The sequence below is a fragment of the Hoplias malabaricus genome, chromosome 7 (genome assembly GCF_029633855.1).
Source record: "Hoplias malabaricus isolate fHopMal1 chromosome 7, fHopMal1.hap1, whole genome shotgun sequence".
Lineage (NCBI taxonomy): Eukaryota > Metazoa > Chordata > Actinopteri > Characiformes > Erythrinidae > Hoplias > Hoplias malabaricus.
This window is the reverse complement of record NC_089806.1, coordinates 32,111,515-32,133,643: the sequence shown is the minus strand read 5'-3', so window position 1 is coordinate 32,133,643 and position 22,129 is coordinate 32,111,515. Positions and strand designations below refer to the sequence as shown.

The 22,129-nt window shown below is 38.1% G+C and overlaps 1 protein-coding gene and 1 long non-coding RNA gene across 2 annotated transcripts in view; one reads left to right on the top strand and one right to left on the bottom strand.

Moving 5' to 3' along the window:
• Positions 1-3,656: 3,656 nt before the first annotated feature.
• Positions 3,657-22,129, bottom strand: part of nmbr (neuromedin B receptor) — a 29,534-nt gene continuing 11,061 nt past the window's right edge. The window contains exon 3 of the mRNA XM_066677607.1: positions 3,657-4,484. Within this exon, the coding sequence (XP_066533704.1) occupies positions 4,101-4,484 (384 nt within the window). The 3' untranslated portion in view covers positions 3,657-4,100. The remainder of the gene's footprint in view (positions 4,485-22,129) is intronic.
• Positions 9,813-11,458, top strand: LOC136702509 (uncharacterized). The gene is made up of 3 exons (XR_010803922.1): positions 9,813-9,868; positions 10,610-10,743; positions 11,354-11,458. It is a non-coding gene; the product is annotated as an uncharacterized lncRNA (long non-coding RNA).

Below are 22,129 nucleotides of genomic sequence, written 5' to 3'. Positions count from 1 at the left end.
CAGTGGATGGGAAGCCGCCCACAGGACGCTGTTGGCTGGATATTTTTGATCTGTGTACTATTGTCAGCCCAAGCAGTGACACTGAGGGCTTAAAAAAATATCTAGCAGCACTGCTGTGTCCGATCCACTCATACCAGCACAACACACACTAACACTCCACCACCATTTCAATGTCACTGAACCAACACCAAAATTATACCAGCTCTGTGGTGGTCCTCTAAGGGGCCTGACCATTGAGGAACAGGTTGAAAGGGGGCAAACTATGTATGCAGAGCAACAGATGGACTAAATTCTGTAATTGTAGAAAAACAAAGTGCTCTTGTGGACAGCAGCATTGAGAGAATGTACAGTGAGAGTAGAAACAAGTAATGAGTCATAATGTTATGGTTTGATCAGTGTATAACAACATGGATATCAGAACAAAAACACTAGTAAAGCAGAAATATTCCAGTGTAATAAACAACAAACTTGACCCTCAATATGTATTGATGCACAATGTGTATTAGAAAATGCATGAGTGTATTTTTATTATTATTATTTCTGTTTTTTTGTTTGTTTGTTTGTTTTGTCTAATGCATTGATATAAAACATTAAACATCACAAAGTGTGGTACCTCTAGGTGTTCTCTGTACATTTTCCTCAATTTCTCTATGTGGGACACAGCTTCCCATGGTTTTACACATACACATACACACACACACACACACTTCTCAGACAGAATTTGCCCCCTATATAAGAGTACAAAGCAATCACCCCACTTTTTCTTTCCCTCTGTGCTGCACTCTGTCCTTGATGAAAATTGATTGTGAAGAGATCTATCCGCCAGTTTTCTGATCTCATTAAGAAATTACACTGCTCTCCCCTTCTACACTTCAATCATCATATTAAGTGCACTTGACATGCCTGGAAATGCAGATTTCCTTACACTTATTCTAGGTGTTAAGGTAAATATGGACAAATAGTGTGTTCTACAGCATAATGTAATAGAAAGTGGTGATGCTCAACAGATACAATGCATTTTCATTGCGGGGAAAGGGGATTAGTCCTTTTCAGGGATTCTTATATTCAGTAAAATGTCCATTTGTTATTTGGAGGGCACTTTAAGATAGACTGTTGCATGCTTTAGCTGAGCATTTAAAGCAAGGAAGGCCATGTGCTCGAAGAAGGAAATGTGACATTTGAAAATCATTTCACATTTTTGAAAATGAATTTCTGTTCACTTCCTCAGTCCTTAAATGGAAAATGTGTAGTGACCCTGCTAAAAGGAACATTAGATAGTAGGGCTGGGCAATTAATACATAATTTTGTCTATAGCGATTATATCGATTATTTGTTTTCTGTTATGTCCCTACTGTTCATGTACTGCCCCTTTAAAACCATGCTACCCAGCTATAGTCACGTGATTCTGCCCATCTGCCACATGAAAGCAACCTAAACGCAGAGGCCAACTCAAGCAGATCATACCAAAGAAAAACACAGAGTCTGTGGTTTGTACCTGCTGTGTTTTGACTATAATTAAGACAACACTGAACAAAAAGAATTCAAATGTAAAACTGAGAAAAAATGGTTTCAGCGACCAAAGCACAACCACAAACCAAATTTAAACAGTGCTCAAAAAACAAGAGAGGATCAAGCTCCCAACAACATTCGAAAAATATCCCAGCTTTAATACTGGAGCATATTTACAGTATAGGCCTCGTCACTGAATTATGAGGATCAAAATACAAAAATAAAATAACTGTTCATTAATCTTATTCGTGGTAAAATGTACTATTAATCGTGATATTGATTTGTGCTCATATCACCCAGCACTACTAGATAGTATTTTTACCTTAAAATTACAGCTTCAAAATCATCATAACGGGCAATATAGAGCTTCTGGCATTGTTAATCCAGTCTCAGCATTGTAGAAAATGCACTATGTAAGTTTTACTCCACAGTCCAATGCTGGTAGACTGTACAATATGCCATTGTTGCCATTATTTCCCCCTTGATTTGAAGACAGTGCTGTAAAAGTGAATTACACTCTGCAACTGTAGGGGGAGACCGATACATATAATTTTATCTCATGTTCCTTTATGCAGATCATAAAACCTACGCTTCATATAATGGATGCCAATGGAGACAAATTACACTGGTGTTTAAATCTCAGCCGTAAAGTACTGCTAGTAGAACTGGATGCTCTGAAACAGCTGCATGGGCTAAAATCACCATGCCCAAACCAACAATGGCAAGGTTTCCAGCTTCCCAGCATTAGGATTGTAGAGCAAAAGTTACATAGTGTCTGCAGTGCTAAGCCCACTCAACAAAAGAGGTTCTATTCCTCTATGATGATATGACCTGCTATAGCTTTATTTTGTACTATATATTACACACTATATTTTATCACTTCAGGATTTTATATCTACCACTCAGTCCTATTTTTTTCCCACTTGCAATGAGCATGCCATGTGAAGCATACAGAAAATACAGCTGCAAATGCTCTCATTTCATTCAAAATATGTTACACCATAAACAAAATAATATCCAGCCAACACTGTCCTGTGTCCACTGATGAAGGACTAGTATGACCAAATCTGTTGTGTAGCAACAGATGAGCTACTGTCTCTGACTTCACATCTACAAGTTGGAGGTAGGAGTGAACAATGAGCAGACACAGTGTTTAAAAACTCCAGCAGCACTGCTGTGTCTGATCCACTCACACCAGTGCAACACACACTAACACACCACCTCCACATCAGTGTCTCTGTAGCGCTGAGAATGGTCCACCATCCAAATCATATCTGCTTTGTGGTGGTCCTTTGGAGGTCCTGACCTTTGAAGAACAGGATGAAATGGGGCTAATGAAGTATGCAAAGCAACAGGTGGACCACAGCCTGTAACTGTAGAAACTGTACAAATAAAGTGCCCATATAAAACTTCAAATGACATAATAAAACTAGTAATTAAATAGCTTAGTATATGTATATGTACTTTCTTGTTGTATCACCAAATCCCTGAAAATGAATGCTTTGTTATGAATGTTTTCCAGGCTTCATGTACTGACCTTGTTAAGCTAAGGGTCTTTTGAAGGCTAAGCAAATACAGACAGGCAAAACGGCATAATCTTGGACTGAGTCATACTGTATCAAATGTCAGTGTGCACCTCTGCATCACAGGAAATACTCTTAAAGCAATAGTCCAGTGTAAAATCCAGCTTATTCTGTTTTCTCCTCCCAAATGTTGTCATGAAAGACATGTTTTAGTTTCTATAATTTGCTTTTGCACTTGCACTAAAGTTATAAGGCTAATGTAGCTAACAAATGGAAGCTTTTACATGCTGATTGTGCTAGTCCTTTTGCTTTAATCATATACACACTTGTCCCAAACTATACTGAGTTAGGTAGTTATAAATAGATAATTAAATACATAAATACCAATGTCCAACAAAAAATTAAAAATCAAAAATCATCATTGAAGCCAAAATATTACAACAGTGGGAACATTCATGAACATGGAAATGTTCTTACTTCTGAATTAAAGCAGACACCAATTTTCCCAATGGTTCTTCAGAACTACAAGGCATTACTGGTGTGTACATCCCCACACCCAATTTGCTGTAGCAACAGCCTCTACTCTTCTAGAAAGTCTTTACACTGAGAGTGAGTCCGATTTCACCCCTTATTTATGTTGGCTGATTTGTGCTGGATCACAAACACGAATCCAGCTCCTCCCAGTGCTATTAGTTAAATTAGTTATTAGTTACTTGGCTTTGAGGATGGTGATTTTATGCCCAGGTTGACCTAGACTTTAATTACTTGTTAGCTACATTTGGTAGGCAGATGCAGGGTAGGGAGTTATGCCAATAACATCTGTGAGGATACTGTTCAAGCTAGGAATCAAACCCTATCCTGCCATGTGATGGACCTAGCTATAACCTACACTATGCCAACTGCTTTTGCTAAATAAGCATCAGAAATCAAGCACTGATTGGATTTCAATTATGGAGGGATCTATGTAACAAGACTGTTGGCTAAGCTATTGTTTTAAAGTTGGGGTGTAAGGCTTATCAAAAACAATGCGGGCCAAAATTATGTCAAATTTACCAGCCCCTTGTCTTCCTAAATGTAAACTCCAGCTTTATGGCCTTGTCCGTTGGCCACAGCAGTGTTGCTCTTTTTGATGGATGTCATGCGTATGGCAGAGGTGCTCTGGAGGTAACTGGAACTGCGTTCTTGATACTCGCGACGGCGGCAGGTCAGCTGGCTGTTGAAGTGGCGGCGGAAGCTCTCGCTGAGCAGGTAGAGGGCAAAGGGGTTGACACAGGAGCTGGAGAAGCTTAGCACACGAGCCAGGAGCGTGATGATGAGGTGGGAGAGAGAGGAGTCGATCTGGCGGTAGTTAAAGGAGCGGTACATATACAGCACATGATTAGGGAACCAACACAGTGCAAACAGGCCCACAAACACCAGCACAATCTTGGCCAGACGTTTCCTTGTCTCCATCTAGGGAAAAAGTTTGGGAAGGGAGAAAAAGATTAGCCAATTACTTTCATGGCATTTAGAAAAATGCACTTATCCAAAACAACTTCAGATTCTAACCATGTTACAGATGAGGGATTACAACCAGAGAGATTCACACACACACACAAACTATCGTGTTAGATAAATAACAGATTGAGAGTTGATTGCCCTCCTTGACAGCCAGATCAAATTCTGTCATTTATTAATTTGTACCTGAAACATTATTATAAGTCTGAATAAGACTGTTTTAAGACTTCAACAATGTTTAAAATATGTAGCACACTTTAAATTCTCAAATCAAGGAATATTAGTTTTACCCCAGTTCTCAACATTTATATACCAAGTAGATTTCATCTGTTTGCACAGACACAATTGTATGCCTCTTTTAAAGATCCCTGGGTTTATTTTTAATATTAGAAGGCTGAAGCAGTCCAGAAGAAAGACAGTGGATGTTTTGTGATATGCACTGATAATGTTCTGATTTTCATTTAAAGTGAAAGGCTGTTTACACCCATATGACAAAAGTGTTTTGTGGTTTATCTTGACGTGTAGAGTGGGATGATTGAGTTCAGTGCTTGGTGGACAGCTGTGTGTGTGTGCTTTGCTGCACAACTGGCCAGAAAGAAACACATGTGATAAGAACGACACGCACTGTTGCCTCCCACAGGAGCTGATTAAACTCAAAACATATTTGAATTTTCCTGTCATTGTTTCTGCTGGTGTTTTGTGGTATCTTTGGGTGTGTTATTGTGGATATTTGTTTAATTTTGTTGGCATGTTAAAATTTTGATCTGAGATACTGTATTTAGGCTGGTTTCATATATCCTTTATACAATGAAACTACATACTTTTGGTGATTTTGTTCTTTGGAGTGATGGAGTTACTACCTTTGATATGAGTTAGTGCAGTACTAATCATCCAGAAGCAGTACCTGGTAGCTAAATGCAATTAAATCCTGAGAGAAAATTTAAATATGTTTTTTTTTCTTATTTTTAGAAGATTGGAGGATTTTGATATAAATTCCTTACTCCTAATTATTCTTCAAGGATTTTCTGATAACTTTTGGCCATATATATCCTTAATAAGGGTATATTATCATCAATATTCATTTGAATTTCCTTTTGTTTTTGCAAATGCATTATTGTATATAAATTTCTACAGAAATATCTTAATTCATAATTTACCTTTCATTGTGACTAGAAATTAAATACAAACCTAGGTTTTGGAAAAGTTTGGTATATTTAAAAAAAATGCTATATAAATGCATTTAGAATTTGAGGCTTGCAACGCACACACACACACAAAAAAACCTCAGTCTTTGTGAACAAAGATATGTTGTGTCTCACCATACTTCATGACAGAATTGTAAAACCATTAAAATATGTCAAATAATTTCTCACTTCAAGATTACAAAGAAATGAAGTCTTTTACAATCTACTGTACATAACATTCAGAGGCTATTCAGAAAATTCAGAGCCTTCTACATCTTGGGCAAGGCTGGAAACTACTGTTGAGTGACCTTCTAGCCCGCAGACAGTATCACATGAGAAAGTATCATGCTACAGTGATTTTAAAAAAAAAGGCTCATGGGCTCGACGGACCTCCCTGCAGTCCATGTCTGCCTGTTATAGTACATATCATGGAGAGAAGAATAAGAATTCTTGTATCCAGCAAAAATGGATGAATATTTTTCCTGCAAAACCGGTTCCCAAAGGATTAAAAACTGTAACACTTTAAATTACAGCCCACTAATTACTAGGTTAGTACAGAGAAAGTACCTGTTAAGTAAGCCATAAGATAAAATAAGTACAGAGTATTCATTCATTAATTATCTGTAACCGCTTATCCAGTTCAGGGTCGTGGTGGGGCCGGAGCGGAGCCTACCGTTATACCATTATACCATACCGTACCATTATACGTATATAGCTGACTAATGATTAAATGGGCATTTCTCTTCTGCCCACATGGGTACGACAGGAAATTTTGCATCTGTGTTGCCTTCCACTTTAAATTTCGGTTTTTCCATAACCAGCAATCTGATTGGCTTTTATTGCTGGAGGGCAGGACTTTATCTGTTAAGAGCAATCTGATTGGCTCTTTATGCTGAAGGACAGAACTTTATCCGTTAACAGCAATCAATTTGGCTCTTATTGCTGAAGGGTGGGACTTTATCAGTAAAGAGAATCCATGTTCAGCGTCATGAGAATATTTCAGATGGTAATTGTTCCCTTCTTATTAAAGTGTCTAGTTTTAACTCACACAACACTGTGTTCAAACTTAAACAGCACTTAATAGTTTATCAGTTACTGGGTCTGGACATGGACCGTGGGCCGCCTATTCGTGACCTGTGTCTTAGGTGTAAAAAAATAAATACAGTTAAGTGTATTTTAAGTGCATGTGACATGGAAGGACATGTGGATGCAATGTCAAAGACATTCACTCAATGAAATGGTTTTGGAGATGGGAATGTGAAAGAATAATTTTTTTTAAAGGCAGAGAACTTTTGCATAGCATTCAGCTGAATGAATTAACTATAATAGATAACCTGTAGATGTATATATTATTTCCAGATATATTACAAATATTTTACCAATAAGGCATGTAACTACAATTCTTACCCAGTAATTAGTGGGCTGTAATTTAAAGTGTTACCCTTTTATCATTTGTGGTTTTGTTTATAGGAAGTAACAATTTAAATTCTTGATTTTATTACATGTTGCTCAAAACTTTCAGGAAACATGGTTTGATTAAAAAAAAAAAAAAGTGTTCTCCACTTTTTGCACAATACTTCAGTAGTAAAGGAAAGAGCCATTTGGCTTTTCTTAATAAAGTTCAATGAAACCGCAAATTAATTATCCACGGTAGAGGTACTCTACAGTTATAGCAGACATTAATGATGCAAAAAAAATGCCGCAGTCTTACTTTAAAGAACCATCTGTTAAAAGGTTGTCCTTCATGGCATTGTTTCAAATAACACTTCTGGCACGTTTGGTTTAAAGAGTGATGGGATATAATGCCTTGTTCTGCGATTCTTTCATTACTCAGTGAGAAAGCTATAAAAATGGTTTTGTCTAACACCCCTATGAATTATGCACACAGGTTATCTATTAGAGTTCATTCATTCAGCTGATTGCTATGCAAAAGTTCTCTGCCTTAAACAAAATCCACTATCCCATCTCCAAAATCATTTAATTGAGTGAATGTCTTTGCCATTGCATCCACATGCTCTCCCATGTCATGTACACTTAAGATAATACATTAAATAGTGTTAGATACACTATATGGCTGAAAGCTGGCAATATTTGCTCATCTAACATATATTCTGAAAGGAAATGCATTAATAGGGAAATTTTTCCCCTGCAGTAAGGCTGTGCACGGATGATACTGGAACATATGGCTTTGAGGAGGTCTGGTACAGATGTTGGTGCTCACTCGCACCAGAGAACACAGTTCCTGTGCTTCACAGCTCAACGGTAGGGGGTTTTATGTTTCCCCATTGACTGTGTCATGCAGGTTTTTGTTCTACAACTTGTCAAAGCTTTGACCCTTTCTCTTTGGAAGACACCCAGTTGCTTGTTTAGTCTCTTGTTTACTCTTGGCTACTATAGCTTGTTCCAGGTTGGCCTTCCTCTGAGGAAGAAAATGATCCACTATGCAGCACAGCTAGTTTTCAATTTTCTAAAGTTCACTCATGTTACTCCTCTGCTGCATTCCCTACACTGGCTTCCAGTAGTTCTTATGCGATGTACACAATATACACTGTACATTGCTGCACGTGTTTAAACTGTATATTCTGTATATATTGTTCCCACCAATAATCTGATCCCCTCCAAATAAAATGTTAATGTGGGTTAAGTTAATGTGTCAACGTCTCGTTAACCTAGAGGTGCAGAAAGGGTTAAATCACGTTCTCTACTCAAGTCCTACCCCTGTAACACATATGGCTAGTGTGATTTGCTGTGATTTTCCCTGCTGTCTTGTGAGACTCTGTAGGTTGTGAGCAGCTCCAAAACTGGAAGGCTAACTTTCCAGTCATAAGCAAGTATTACTTTGCAACACTTTGGTGCATCGTGGGTGACACATGGGTGTCAAATGTGAGTGAGGCTGGCAGCAAAAAATAGTGGACATAAGGGGCTACATTGTCAAATAAACGTGTAAGTCACTTAAAGTCATGTTCGCTCATGAAATGAGTCACAACAGCAGGCTAAAATCCTCTGTAGCTATGAATAACATGGTTTGGAAATTAACTGCACAACAAACTGCCAATTGTCAGTTCTCTTACATTGTCGTTTTATCACGGAGCAAAGGGGGTGGTAAAAAGATTCATAGGTCCCCAACAATGTCTAGAGCAAATCTATGCCAATGTATCTCTCTACCTATCTATACACAGGTACAAAGCCAAAAGCTAAGAGTGGATCAGCCCTTACCTAACAGATGGCAACAGTCACAATTGAAGCGTACCTTGAGCTGCAATTTGGCTTGAACAGGAATTCTTCAAGTCACACAGTAGACAAACCAAGCACATGTTTTTTTGAAAGGCCTATCAAACACATTGTATGCTAGGTATCTGTCCTGAAATGATTACTCTGCTTGTTCAGTTTATATAGTAATTATATCTTTCCAGGTATTAACACCGACTCCTGCATCTAGCAGGGTTTTAGGTAGTTTTGGCTCATTTTGCCCATTTATTTTACTTCAGATCTTGCCTTTATATGCCAAATTCAACCATGTTTACCATGCTGGATTTTCATATTTTTGCAGGTGTCTCATGCTCACCTTTGCACACACCCTCTCTCTCTCTTCCAGCATGTTAACCCTTCCAGCACCGCTTACTGTATTCACCTGGCATTAAAGAGTCTGTAGATTCCAAATTGTTTTCAGTTTCTCTATAAGACAAGAATTGAAAAATATATTGTAATAAACACAGCACCTGTCCCATCTAATTTTGTACCTTTTTACTCATGTGGGAGCATGCTTTTTTTAATTCATTTTTTAAATTATATTTGAATTAGTATATACCGGTTTCTACTTCAAGTATCCTCTTAAAACTAAAATTATCATAGAGCACACAGTCTGTACTTGTCATGCCCTGGCCCTGTCTTCTCTGTTGTTCCCCGCCATGTGCTCTTGCACATGGCTCTCTTTGTTATTGTTCATGTCTCCGCCCTAATCTCACCTTTGTTCCTCCTCCTTGTCAGTGTCCCCGTCAGTGTCTCGTTTGTAATCTTGCCCCCTCGTTATCAGTCGCAGGTGTCCTTGTGTGTATATAAGTCCCTTTGTCTGTTGGTTGGTCATTTGTTTCCCTTGTCATGTTACTCAGTCCAGTCTGATTTGATTCACTTCTCTTCCCTTGGTTAATCAGCTTGGTATGTCGTACTTTGTACCTTGTACTTCGTGTGCTCGTCTGGTTTGTCTGTTTGTACCTCTTTCTCGTCCCTTTCCCTTTGTGCTTTGTTGGGTCTGTTTAGCTTTCTAGGCTGTCTGTATCCCTCTTTAGTCTGTTTGCTCCATAGTATCTTTTGTAGTCTGTCTGTATTTCTAGTCAGTTAGTGTTTCTCTCTCTCTCTCTCTCTCTCTCTCTCTCTCTCTCTCTCTCTCTCTCTCTCTCTCCTGTTTATCTTCTGTTGTAATAAGTCTGTTATTGCACTTGCGTCTGCCTCCTGTTAGTCCGCCCTGTGATCCTGACAGTACTTTTGACTGAAATTGGTAGCAGTGCTCAGCTTGACTTTGTTTTGACATCTCTCGTCTCGAAAAAGATTGGTCATGCTGTTGATCAGCAACTCTTAGTGTTAAAGACTAAGGTTAATTTATTTGAGAGGTAAATTGGACTCTAATCCTACTCGTACTGGTGAGGACACATTCTCTGAGCAGAAAACAAGGCATTAAGTCACTCTGGGTCAGAGCATCAGGTTTCATCTCTTGTTTCTTTAAATGAGAATCAGCCACAGATTTGTTTCACTGCAAGAGCCCATGCGTGTGAAGCGAAAAAGAATACTTGGATTTTATGTATTTCCACTTGCTTCTCTTTTTGCTTTCTCCATTGGTTTTTTTTAAAATCAGTATTCTACATGTAATTTTATCAGTATTCTGTTCTTTTGTTATTTTAGATTTGGATCCAGTGCTGTGATTAGAGATATTCAAATTGGGGCAGTTGTAAAACGTCTGATAAATCATCTCATTGACTCAGTTTTGTGGGTTGGAAGGTGCTCCATACCCCCAAATGTGCTAATGCACTGAAAAGGTGATTATTTTATGTACTTAATTCACAAATTGTAAATCGATTACAATGCTTGATTGGGGTTAAAAACATTTGTATACTCTTACTGTACTGCTGAATTAATATTTCTGTCTACAATGGTCTTATACATTAGGTAGATATCATCCTCATGTTACATAATTCACACTAGTTGTCCTTTGCCTCATGTATTCAAGTCATAGTCCTTCAAGTTTCTGTATGGTGTAGACCTCTGCTGTTCAGCTCAGCTCCTTCATCAAAAAGTTGGGACAAAGTGCAAAATGCAAATAACCACAGAATGTTTTGTGTGCAAATCATTTAAACCCTATATTTCCTTGAAAGAAATTTAAAAACCCACAATATTTTAAATGAAAAATGTTAGTTTTGAAGAATATAAGCGCCTTATGGACTGAAGAGGACAGGGACCCTCCGGCTTGTTATAAGCACACAGTTAAAAAGACAGCATCCCTGATGGTATGTGCATGCATTACTGCATGTCATGGGTGATTTTCACATCTGTGAAGGCACCGTTAATGCTGAAATATATACAGGTTTATTTAATTATATATACAGGATTTGGAGAAATATGCTGACATCTAGATCTTGTGTTTTTCAGGAAATGCCTTGATTATTTTAGCAAGAAAATACCATTACATATTCTGCATGGATTACAACAGCATTGTTCTGAAGTAATAGAGTGGTGTTAAAGCAGTTTAGACACATTTATAACATTTGCTATATTGTGAATAAACAAACAAATGAATAAAAATGCACTATAGCGGATACCCAAATGCTGAGAAGCTAAAAATCCTATATCATGTATGAGTGGGAAAATATTTTACTTTCTAAACTACAGAAACTGGTCTTCACAGTTCCCAAATATTTTTGCAAAAAGAGGCAGTGCAACACATTTCCCAACATGCCCCATTTTTTTTTTTTTTGGGGAACAGGCTCAAATTCAAAATGCAAATGTAATGAAAAACAAATAAATACATTTCCACATGTGGGTGAAGCCTGGATCCATCATTTTTTTTTAGAATGATGGAGAAAATGACGGACAGCTCCTTGAACATACATAGTGACCACTTCAGAATGACCACAGGAAAATTACCCTTACTGTTCTCACTTTAGAAACTGCAGTAATACACTGCAGTTAATTACATGCTGCCATGCATGAACTGCTGCAGTCATTCTTATGTACTTAGATTTAGGCACTTTTTCTTGTCATGTCATGTGCTGCACTTAAGCCCTGAAGATGCACCATTGTGTTTCACTGTATTCTACACATGGCTGAAATGACAATGAAGACATTCCTTGTGAAAGGTTGGTAGTAAATGGAGTGTAAAAGATAAGGGCTCTATCAGCGAGAACAGCTCTCTGTGAAGGACTGGAGGAGGATTTCAGCCCTGAGTGAAGATGCACTAGAAGGAATGTTCATATTGAATCTGTCATGTTCAATGAGTTCTGCCCCTATATCTGTCCATGGCGTAATCCCTGACAGTTGTAAAAGCTGAATGTTCTTGCTGTTTATCCATCTTTTCCGTCCTTCTCTCACTCAATCTGTCTCTCTCTCTATCACCCTTTCTGTTTCTCCCTCTCTCTACTTATCAATCTGTGCTTCTCTCGTTCCCTCCTTGCCTTTCTATTTATCTTTTACCACTCTTCCTCTGCCTTCCTTTCGTTCTCTCTATAAATCATATTCTCCCTCATTAATCAATGCTTCCCTTTTCCTTCTCTTTCCTATTCTTTTTTTGTCAGATTTGTATCTCTCCATCCTATCCTCCTCACTTTCTTTCTCCCTACCCATTTTTCTCAGTTTTTATTCTTCTATTGTGTTCTTACCACTCCTACCATCTCTGTGCTAGTTGACCCCTCACATCTGATTGATCTGCATGAGCTCATTATTGCTTATCATTTAATCAAGTGATTGTCCTTACCTTTTATCACATGTTCTTATTAAAGTGTAGACACTGTATTACATCTTTTAAAAGCCATGATTGCTGTGTTTAAATAATTACCAATGTTCTCCTATTACACAAGTCTATCAACCAGAGAGAGTAAGCACTAGAATATTCATCTTTCAAGTTCAACACACTTGGAGGACTAAACCAACTAAACCCATTCAAGCAGCAATGTTGGTAACATGACATAGGAAGATAAGGGTAGGGAAAATCCTACTAATTGAGAGAGAGAGAGAATCCGCAGCATGTACATTACATGTTTAATATTCTTGTAAAATTCTGTAAAAGTGATGCTGAACTAAAACCTGTCCTTGAAGGCTTTGAAGAGTTTGGTCTCAGTGTAATGAATGTGCTGCTTTTTCTCATTTTCAGACCTTTTATGGGCAACTGTCTAAGCTAAAGCCATATCATTAAGAGGTGTGAGTGCAATCCTCTGTGATGCCTAAACCATCAGAGGCCAGGCGTTCAAGCATAACTTGCTGAACACTCTGTGTAGACTGCATGCACCTACCATTTCACACATCACTCAACACTGTAAAAGACAAGATGGGCTTCTGTCAGATCATCACACAATAGAACTGGACAGTTAGTGTGTGTAACTCTAGTGTGTGCCCATACTAGCCACCACACACTCAGCCCAAAGAACGCACAAATACACAACACTAAACCCACAGTAGAACCCCTAAGCAGTTAGTGGGGGAAGCCAGTGATCCCAGCCCCTCCCAGAATGCACTCTCCCTAAAACCATTGGTTGATGCAAAGAATTATAGACAGGTGCTTCAGATTTAGATTGGCGGATGCAAGAAATGATTGACAGTATCTCTGCCCTACTCACTATGCTCATTTGGCCTTCAGGCTGTTATATGATTGGCTAATGCAAGAAATCATTTGACAGTATCTCAGCCTACTCACCATGTCCATTAGTTGTCCTGGCTGTAGACACACATACTTGGAATAATCCCTACCATCTTTTTTCTATGGAACTATTAATTTATTCTTTGGTGTAACGGACTCAATTCCAGGTGAAGTGGCATTTTTAATCTAGAAATATTTGTAATCCAACATTAGTACCTAACCTCAGTTCATGCTTTTAAAAATTTGGAGGTGTCTTTGTTGTCTAAAACCCTCCAAAATGCAGTGTTTCTGCCATGAACAGAGAGAAAATGCCTAGCATTCCGGATAAAGACATTTTAATGTTTTTTTTTACCCAGATACTGGGTCTTCATAATCCCATTGCACAAGTTTAAGGCATGCAGACTGACTAGAAAGCTAGCAAATGGTGACTAAACATCCTCAGAATTTTATTTAAAAAAAACATATTTGTTAATTAAAATTATGAACTTCTCCTTTAATAAACAGCAATTGGAGCATATCTGTAAACAGTGCGTTGTGCAGATTTTAATGACCCAGTGCTCTTTCACTCTATATCAGAACCCACTGAAGTCCCTTGTCCAATCAAATTACTTGGTCAGAACAAAGTGTTGCAAAATGAATCACCTTTTTCAGTGTACTACTTAGAAGACTACATTCTGGAAGTCATGAAATGACATAATTATGTTTTAATTTGTTTGCTGAAGCAGCAGATTTGAAGACTCTTTTAAAAGCCAAGGGGTAATTTGTCTTGTTCAATGGCTCTTGCTGGAAGTCAATTTGCTAATAGCATGCTGTTACATTCAGCCAAAAGGAGGCATTGATTGGTCTGTAGTACAACTGCAAATACATTATATGTTTAAAAGTTTTTTGCTCATAAATCATTTCTTCTAAATCGAAGACTATTAATTTGTCCACATTTTCTGCACTAAAAGCTTCTACTCTTTATAAAGGATTTACACTAGATATTGTAATATTGTGGTAATGATTTGATGGTATTCAGATATGAAAACATATGAGGATATTGCAATATTCCTGCTCCATATGTGGGTAATATTGACTTAGTTTTGCTGTAGATGTAGCTGACTCCAAATCCAAGAGAGCACTAACTGCATGAAAGTAAATGCTGACCAAACTAAAAACCTTAAGTTACAAATTAGTTTCTGTGGTAATACAAACAGTGAATAAAAACTTACAAATAAGTTAGACAGCCAATTAAATTATATATTAAACACCAGAATATATTTTTGTCTATATTTTTACTTAATAAATTATTCTTCTAGAACTCCTGTTCATGAAATATCACACACAAATTTGAGCTGTTATCATGCATCAGCAAGGCTGTGATTATCTTCAGTACTTGACTTGCAGCTTTGAACCCATGACTGAGTCACAACTGTGCTGATATTCTGTATAACAGCAGTCACTGTCATATTAAAGCTTGAGGCACAATGTAAATCATGTTGTCATCATGTTCTCCAGGTGCTCACGATTTACTCCCACAATGCAACGTTGCCCTGTGATGGATTAGTACCCTGTCTAGTATGTTTTCCTGCTTTGTTAGAAGTCACCATTTCCTTTAAAGTATACTATTTAATCATTTAGGAATTGAGGATAATAATTGTTAAAGATTTACATGTGTTTGTCTACATTTGTTTACTCAATGGTTCTAGCCATGCCTCCTTCTTTGTGTGACTGCTCCAGACATTGCTCGTTTGTGTTTACATGTGTGTCTAACAGCGGTCCTTATTGTTTGTGTGTGTTGGTTATTCACTGTGTTTTTCTAGTCATGTTTTTCTGCCATTTCTCCTGATTCTCTTGTTATACTCCCTTTGTTTATATATCCCAACAATTCTCAGAATAGTTCTCTGTATAAGGCTTCGTCTTTAGTTCTCCTGTTGCCTGTGCACATTTATCTACTGGTGTTCCTCTTTCATATATTTGGCTTTTATTTGGTTTGGAGCCTATCTATCATACCTATTTTACCTATATCTCTTCCTTTCAGTAATCTCGTTGGTATTCGTTTTATATTATATCTACATTCCCCTCGGTTGCCTTGTTTTGTAGTCTTTTGTATTATGTTCACTATCTCTGTCTCTCTCTCTCTCTCTCTCTCTCTCTCTCTCCATAAGGATTTCTGTGTGATTTTGTTCTAATATTATTCTCTGGGTGCTCCAGTTTCCTCTCAATGAGTGTGTAAGTGCGAGTGTGTGTTGCCCTCCGAAGGACTGGGTGTGTGTTGCCACCTTGCTCCCAATGATACTGGGTAGGCTCCGGACCTGGACACACCATGACCCTGAACATGATAAGCAGTTACAGACAATTAATGAGTGAATAAATAATAACTGCATATATTTATATAGCTTCATTATGTCAACAATAATTAAGGATGATGCACATTGTTTTTTATGCCCATGAGTAACGGTTATCAAACCTGCCATTTAAGCCCATGCAGAATGCAAATGATGCTAGGATGGTGTCACTTCAAGACATTTTTCACAATAATGATAGTGAGGGAGGCAATAACTTCCTATGCTTATAACAGCTTTCACCTCTGTGATTTCAATATGGACTCATTATATACAGTATCTCATTAGCAGTAAAATTCTGCCACTCTGGACTTATTAAGAATTAACTGCTTGAAAAAATAAAACACTCCATAGAAAAGTACTGCAAACAGAACTGGATGCTGTTCAGCAGATGCAGATACGTATAAGGGCACTGAATGAGTAGTATTATTGACAATTATTGTGTGACACTAGCATGATTCATCCAATAATTACATTTATAACAAATCATGAACCTTGTTTTGAAACCTGGTCCAAACTGTCATGTGTGAAAACAACCTTAAATGGATTCATAAATATAAAAAGCACATACTGAAACTCCATATATTATAATGATATCACCCTGTGGCTTGTGTGTGCTCAAAGATTATGCTCAAAATTATTACGCTGCTAAATATGCTCAGTGAATGTAATCATGATTTTTCCAAAAATTCATGTTTTCAAATGCCCTTGCTGTGGAACTGAACTTGTGAATAACTGAGCATGATTAAGATTTCTCTATGTTAAAATATTGTTTTCTCCTTGTTCTAACAGCAAAAGGTGCTAGTGAGCGACAAGGCAGTTTGGCGTCACTGTATGCCTCCACCACAGGCATCCAATCTGGGTCAAGTCAGAACAGAAATTAACTATTGACCAGTCAGAAAACAGCTTGAGACTTCCCCTTAAATGTGTGGGTATCCTAGATGTTCTGTTGCAACGCGGCATCTATGTGCTCAATATAGAGACAAGATGTCCATCAAAAACAGCATGTAGTATTGCATGCTGATGCTCGCTGACAGCATAGACAACTGTAGCGGTTATAACAATAACATTTGTGTGTGTGTAAACATTTTGTCCACTCAACTTGCTTAAAGTTGGGACACTGTGACATTTAATTATTAATTGTGTAAAAAAAACTTAAATAAAAAATAGATCATTATTTTTCATATAATTAAATTAAATGAAAATACACAAATACACAATGGAAATCTATTTTGTATTTATTCTTTCCATTTGAGGTGGGCAATACCAGGAATTTTGGTATCAATCCGATACCAAGTAAATACAAGGCCAGGATCGCCGATATCGATGCCGATACCAATACCGCTACTCTTCGCCACGTGCTGCAGCATAAGACGGGGGGGAGGGTGCGCGTGCTGCATTGTGCTGAGTCACACACAGACTTTAGCTGGAGAGCAGCGGAAGAGAAAAAGAGCTTGAGTAACGATCTTTTTACACAAGTCTTGATCAATACCCATACCAGCATTGGTATCGATATTATTGATATTTGGATCGATCTGCCCACCTCTACTTTCCATCAGAAACAGACTTTCATACAAAAAGCTCATGAGCTAAAATCCACTGGATTTGTAAAATTAATTTTTACATTCATTTAATGCCTGTAACTGCTTATCCAGATCAGGGTCGCAGTGGGATTGGAGCCTATCTGGAATCACTGAGTGCAAAGCGAGAACACACCCAGGAAGGGAGGGGGCAGTCTTTGCAGGGTGACACACGTGCACATTCACACTTATGGACACTTTTGAGTAACCAATCCACCTACCCACATGTGCTTTGGACTGTGGGTGGAAACCAGAGCATCCACAGGGAACCCTTGCAGACACTGCGAGAGCAAACCAAACTCTTCACAGACACCAAACCCACAACCTCTGGCCCCTGGAGCTGTGTGACTGTGACACTACCTGCTGCTCCACCGTGCTGCCCAATTAATTTTCAAAATATACAGTACTGTGCAAAAGTCTTTGGTACCTAAGATAGTTATATATATATTTAAACTAATGCCTTTCAGTAAGTGTGGTGCTTGTATAATGTTATATATAATCACAGTAAATGCAAAAAATAATATAAAACAAATAAGAAGTAATGTTTTTTTTCTATAAAGTAGTAGGTGTGAGCAAGTTTGAAGAACAATGTTTTGTTCAGATTCTTCTTGATTGCATGAATTTGTTAAATCAACAGCACACATTATTTAAAATCATTCTTTATTAACCGGTAAAACTAGGTATTGGATGATAACCTCAAATAATACAGACTGCCATGAGAAGTGATTTAGAAAAAGTTAAACCAACACATTCACCCACAATATCACATTTACTGGAATAATGTTATTTGGGGGCAGCATGGTGGCGCAGCAAGTAGTGTCGCAGTCACACAGCTCCAGGGGCCTAGAGGTTGTGGGATCCTGCTCTGGGTGACTGTCTGTGAGGAGTTGGTGTGTTCTCCCTGTGTCCACGTGGGTTTACTCCTGGTGCTCCGGTTTCCTCCCACAGTCCAAAAACACACGTTGGTAGGTGGCGACTCAAAATTGTCCGTAGGTGTGAGTGTGGGAGTGAATGTGTGTGTGTCTGTGTTGCCCTTTGCTGCGCCCCCTCCAGGGTGTATTCCCGCATTGCGCCCAATGATTCCAGGTAGGCTCTTGACCCACCGCGACCCTGAACTGGATAAGCAGTTACAGATATTGAATGAATGAATTAATTAATTTTATTTGGTTTTATTCTAATGTTGGGCGTTATTTGTTGTTTGTTTGTTTGATTTAGCATATTAACACTTACTGCTCAGATAAATAGCTTTTTAAATCTCCAACTCTGGTGCCTAAAACCTTTGCACAATACTGTATGTTTATTTAAAAATGATGATAGTCAATAATATGCAATTTCTGTTCTTGCCTATTCCTGCAACTGGCCTTCATACCTGTATTTATGTTTCTCTTGTTTCATTATCCCAGGACTGTTTGTGTTTGTTTACCATCAGTTTAAATTATTTTTTTTTACCTCCACCAACCGCATTTTTTCCACTTGGTTAGTAATTGGCAAGTTTTAAGGTGAAAGTTTGGCCTTTTATATTTTCTTTTAACACAACGTTCTCCCAATTTAGCCATTGCCATTTCCAGCTGTTAGCTTGGGACAGGTATGTTTCTAGAATATTTGTTGAACTGGGGCACACATGGAATTAAGAGGGGCACAGAGGCACCCCTTTGCTTCCAAATCAGCTAGTAGGGGCACATCTGTGTGGTAAAAAGCCTGTAAACCAATAAAAATATTACACTGCCATGGATGAGAAATGAAAAATATATTAACACTAAATAAAATTATTTAGTGTATAGTATAAATCTGCAGGGTTTTATACCACTATTTGGCAAAACACTACTTGTATCCACAGTTTTTCCCCTGACACGCACATGGGGAACACTAAAACCGTGAGAGAATTGTGTACTTATAATTACCTTCTGCAGTTTCTAATTTAATAGAACTGTGTTAAAGGAACATGCTCATGAGAAGTTATGTTGGGTGACTTATCATTATTTTTATTGGGCAGGGAATGTACAAACTTCCTTAGTTGTGTAATATGTATTTTAATGGCTATAAGTGGTTATAGTCAAATTATATTGCTATAAGCTAAATCTAGCAGAACGTCTGTTGTGTGGCTGACTATGAAACATTTACGAATGTCTACTACTCTTTGCAAAAATCCAAAATAAAATGTCTCTTCTTCCTTTGGCTGTTCCCATCAGGGGTCGCCACAGCGGATGCCCTTCCTGACACAACCCTCTCTATTTATCCAGGATTTGGGACCAGCACTACAATGCGATGCATTCCAGTGGCTAGGTCCAAAAAAATAAACTGGCTCTGACCGTTCAAATTTCTCAAAAACACAGAGGCATTATGGGAAATGTAATTCCCGTTGTGAACTTGGGGGGTGTGTTCTGTAGTTCTGCTCATCCATCTAGGATAATAATTCACTTTTTACAGCAATAATTATAGTGGCTACAGTAGCATTTTACTGGGGCATGTGCCACAGTGAATTGGGTCTAATGACACCCTTGGCTTGGAATGCCCAAGACACACAAAGTGCTGCAATTTACAATCGGAGAGTGAGAGTAAACACATGCTTCCTCCAAGACATATGAAACTAACTAGCACACCTTTTCAAATTGCCACTAACACACCACTGGGCAGCTCAACACACTTCAGGAATGGTAAAGCTAACATATACCTACAGTAACTACCATTGTGCTTCTCATGAGACAAGGAGGGGCTTCCTATATACAGGGGGTTAGTGAATTAACACTAGTGAGTTACTGAGTTAGCATTGCTAATGTTCATACATCTGAATTGCTAATCCTCTCTGCTCCTGTTCTGTATTATATTAAATATCTACATTTAATTCCCTGTGTGTGCTTTCAAAAGTGGGAATGTTATGATTACAGTAGGTATGTGGGTTGCCATGGTGAAGTGAGCCATGTTTTCTGAAGTGCTATTCACTTGACATAATTATAAACTTCTGCCTGAATGAACCTCAAAATAAATTAGTGTGATTTAAAATTAAATGTTCCGTTTAAGAAAAGAAAAACCTTACTGCCAGAACAGTTAACAGTTCTGGTAATTACAACCAGACTTCCAAAAGTTTAATGGCTCTAAAAGCTACTTCACTCAAAGATTTCCAAATACTAATATGTTATTGCATTTACATTGCAATAGAGAAAGCCAATTTTACCTTCTCTCATTCATTTATTTTTAAATTAGCCAATTTCCTCCCCAATTTAGTCAATGCTAATTCCTCCCATTATCTAGGACAAACCCTCATCACATAAAGCTTCCAGGCTAGAAGGATGAAGGATAACACATTTTAAAACATTTAAGCTAGCCATTGTTTTTAAATGCTGCTAACACAATGTCATGCCACAGTTCAAGACACTTGAAGGAGAACACTAAATGATAAACTCTGTTGTTAGTTGGCAGACACTGGGTTTATGTAGCATCTTGGGATTGATAAGGGAGAGAGGAAAAAACACAAGCAGAAACAGGGAGGGCAACTTTATTCTCTTATATTTCCGGCCTCAGGTGCAAGAATAACTTCCACATTAAAAATATGACCTAAAATCAGTTTTGGTTGATAAAAATAAAAACTAAATAACAACAGAAGACATTTCTAACCTGGGTTGCTTTATTATTCAATTTGGCCAGTGTCAGTTCCTCTAATTAGCTAGCTAAGTATTTCCCAATCACATCAAGCTAGAGGACTGAATCAAGCAGATGGCACCTAAATTCTCTGTTCTGCAGCTAACCATGGACATCATTAGACCTCAGTAAATGATGTTGTTGTGCCCCACTAAAGTCATGGCAGTAACAGGACACACTCACTAATACGGCACATTCACTACAGTCACTACATTTCCCATCATGCCCCAGCGTAATTGAGCAGCTAATGCTTTCAGTAAGTGCCAGTTGATTTCAGTATTCAGTAATGGACATTCAACCACAAAACAGACAGGTAATGATAGATCAGAGTGATATGTTTTAGTTATAGTGATGTATGACCGCATAACCTACCAAAAATGCATATTATGGCACTACAGCACAGTTTGACATTTGCCCACAGAAAAATAACTTTAAGGGGATGTAACACCACCCAGCAGGATGTGTCAGGTGCAAGTTCATTTAAAAATTGGTCAGTACTATACAATATCATCATCATGATCATCGCCTTCTTTGCTGCTTAATCCATTTCAGGGTTACCGTTACTAGACATTCATTCATTCATTCATTCATTATCTGTAACTGCTTATCCAATTCAGGGTCGCGGGGGGGTTAACATGTTAATGTTAACATATTCTTGTGTGTTCATTTCTGCGTTTCATTCAGTCTTTTTTATTGTTAAATGACTTGGTGTTTAACAGACATTTAAATGGATGCACAGTTGTGGTGATATGACTGGTTGTAAAGCAGAGGTATACAGCTGTGACCCTAAACTGTGTGTGTGACCCTGTACAACAAATAGCCTAGAAATGCCCCTGCTGCTAAAACACCACCACAAGACAGCTCAACACACTTGGAGGAGACTTGAAGGAATGTTAAATGTCCAAATATGTTAGATAGACCAATCCTACACCCCCAACCCCACCCCTGCAAGGCCAGTGCTCTCCCTTGTGTTTCTGAGCTAAGAACTGGCCCTTGAACTTTACTAACCTTGCTTGCATTTCAGTGACAGTGCACA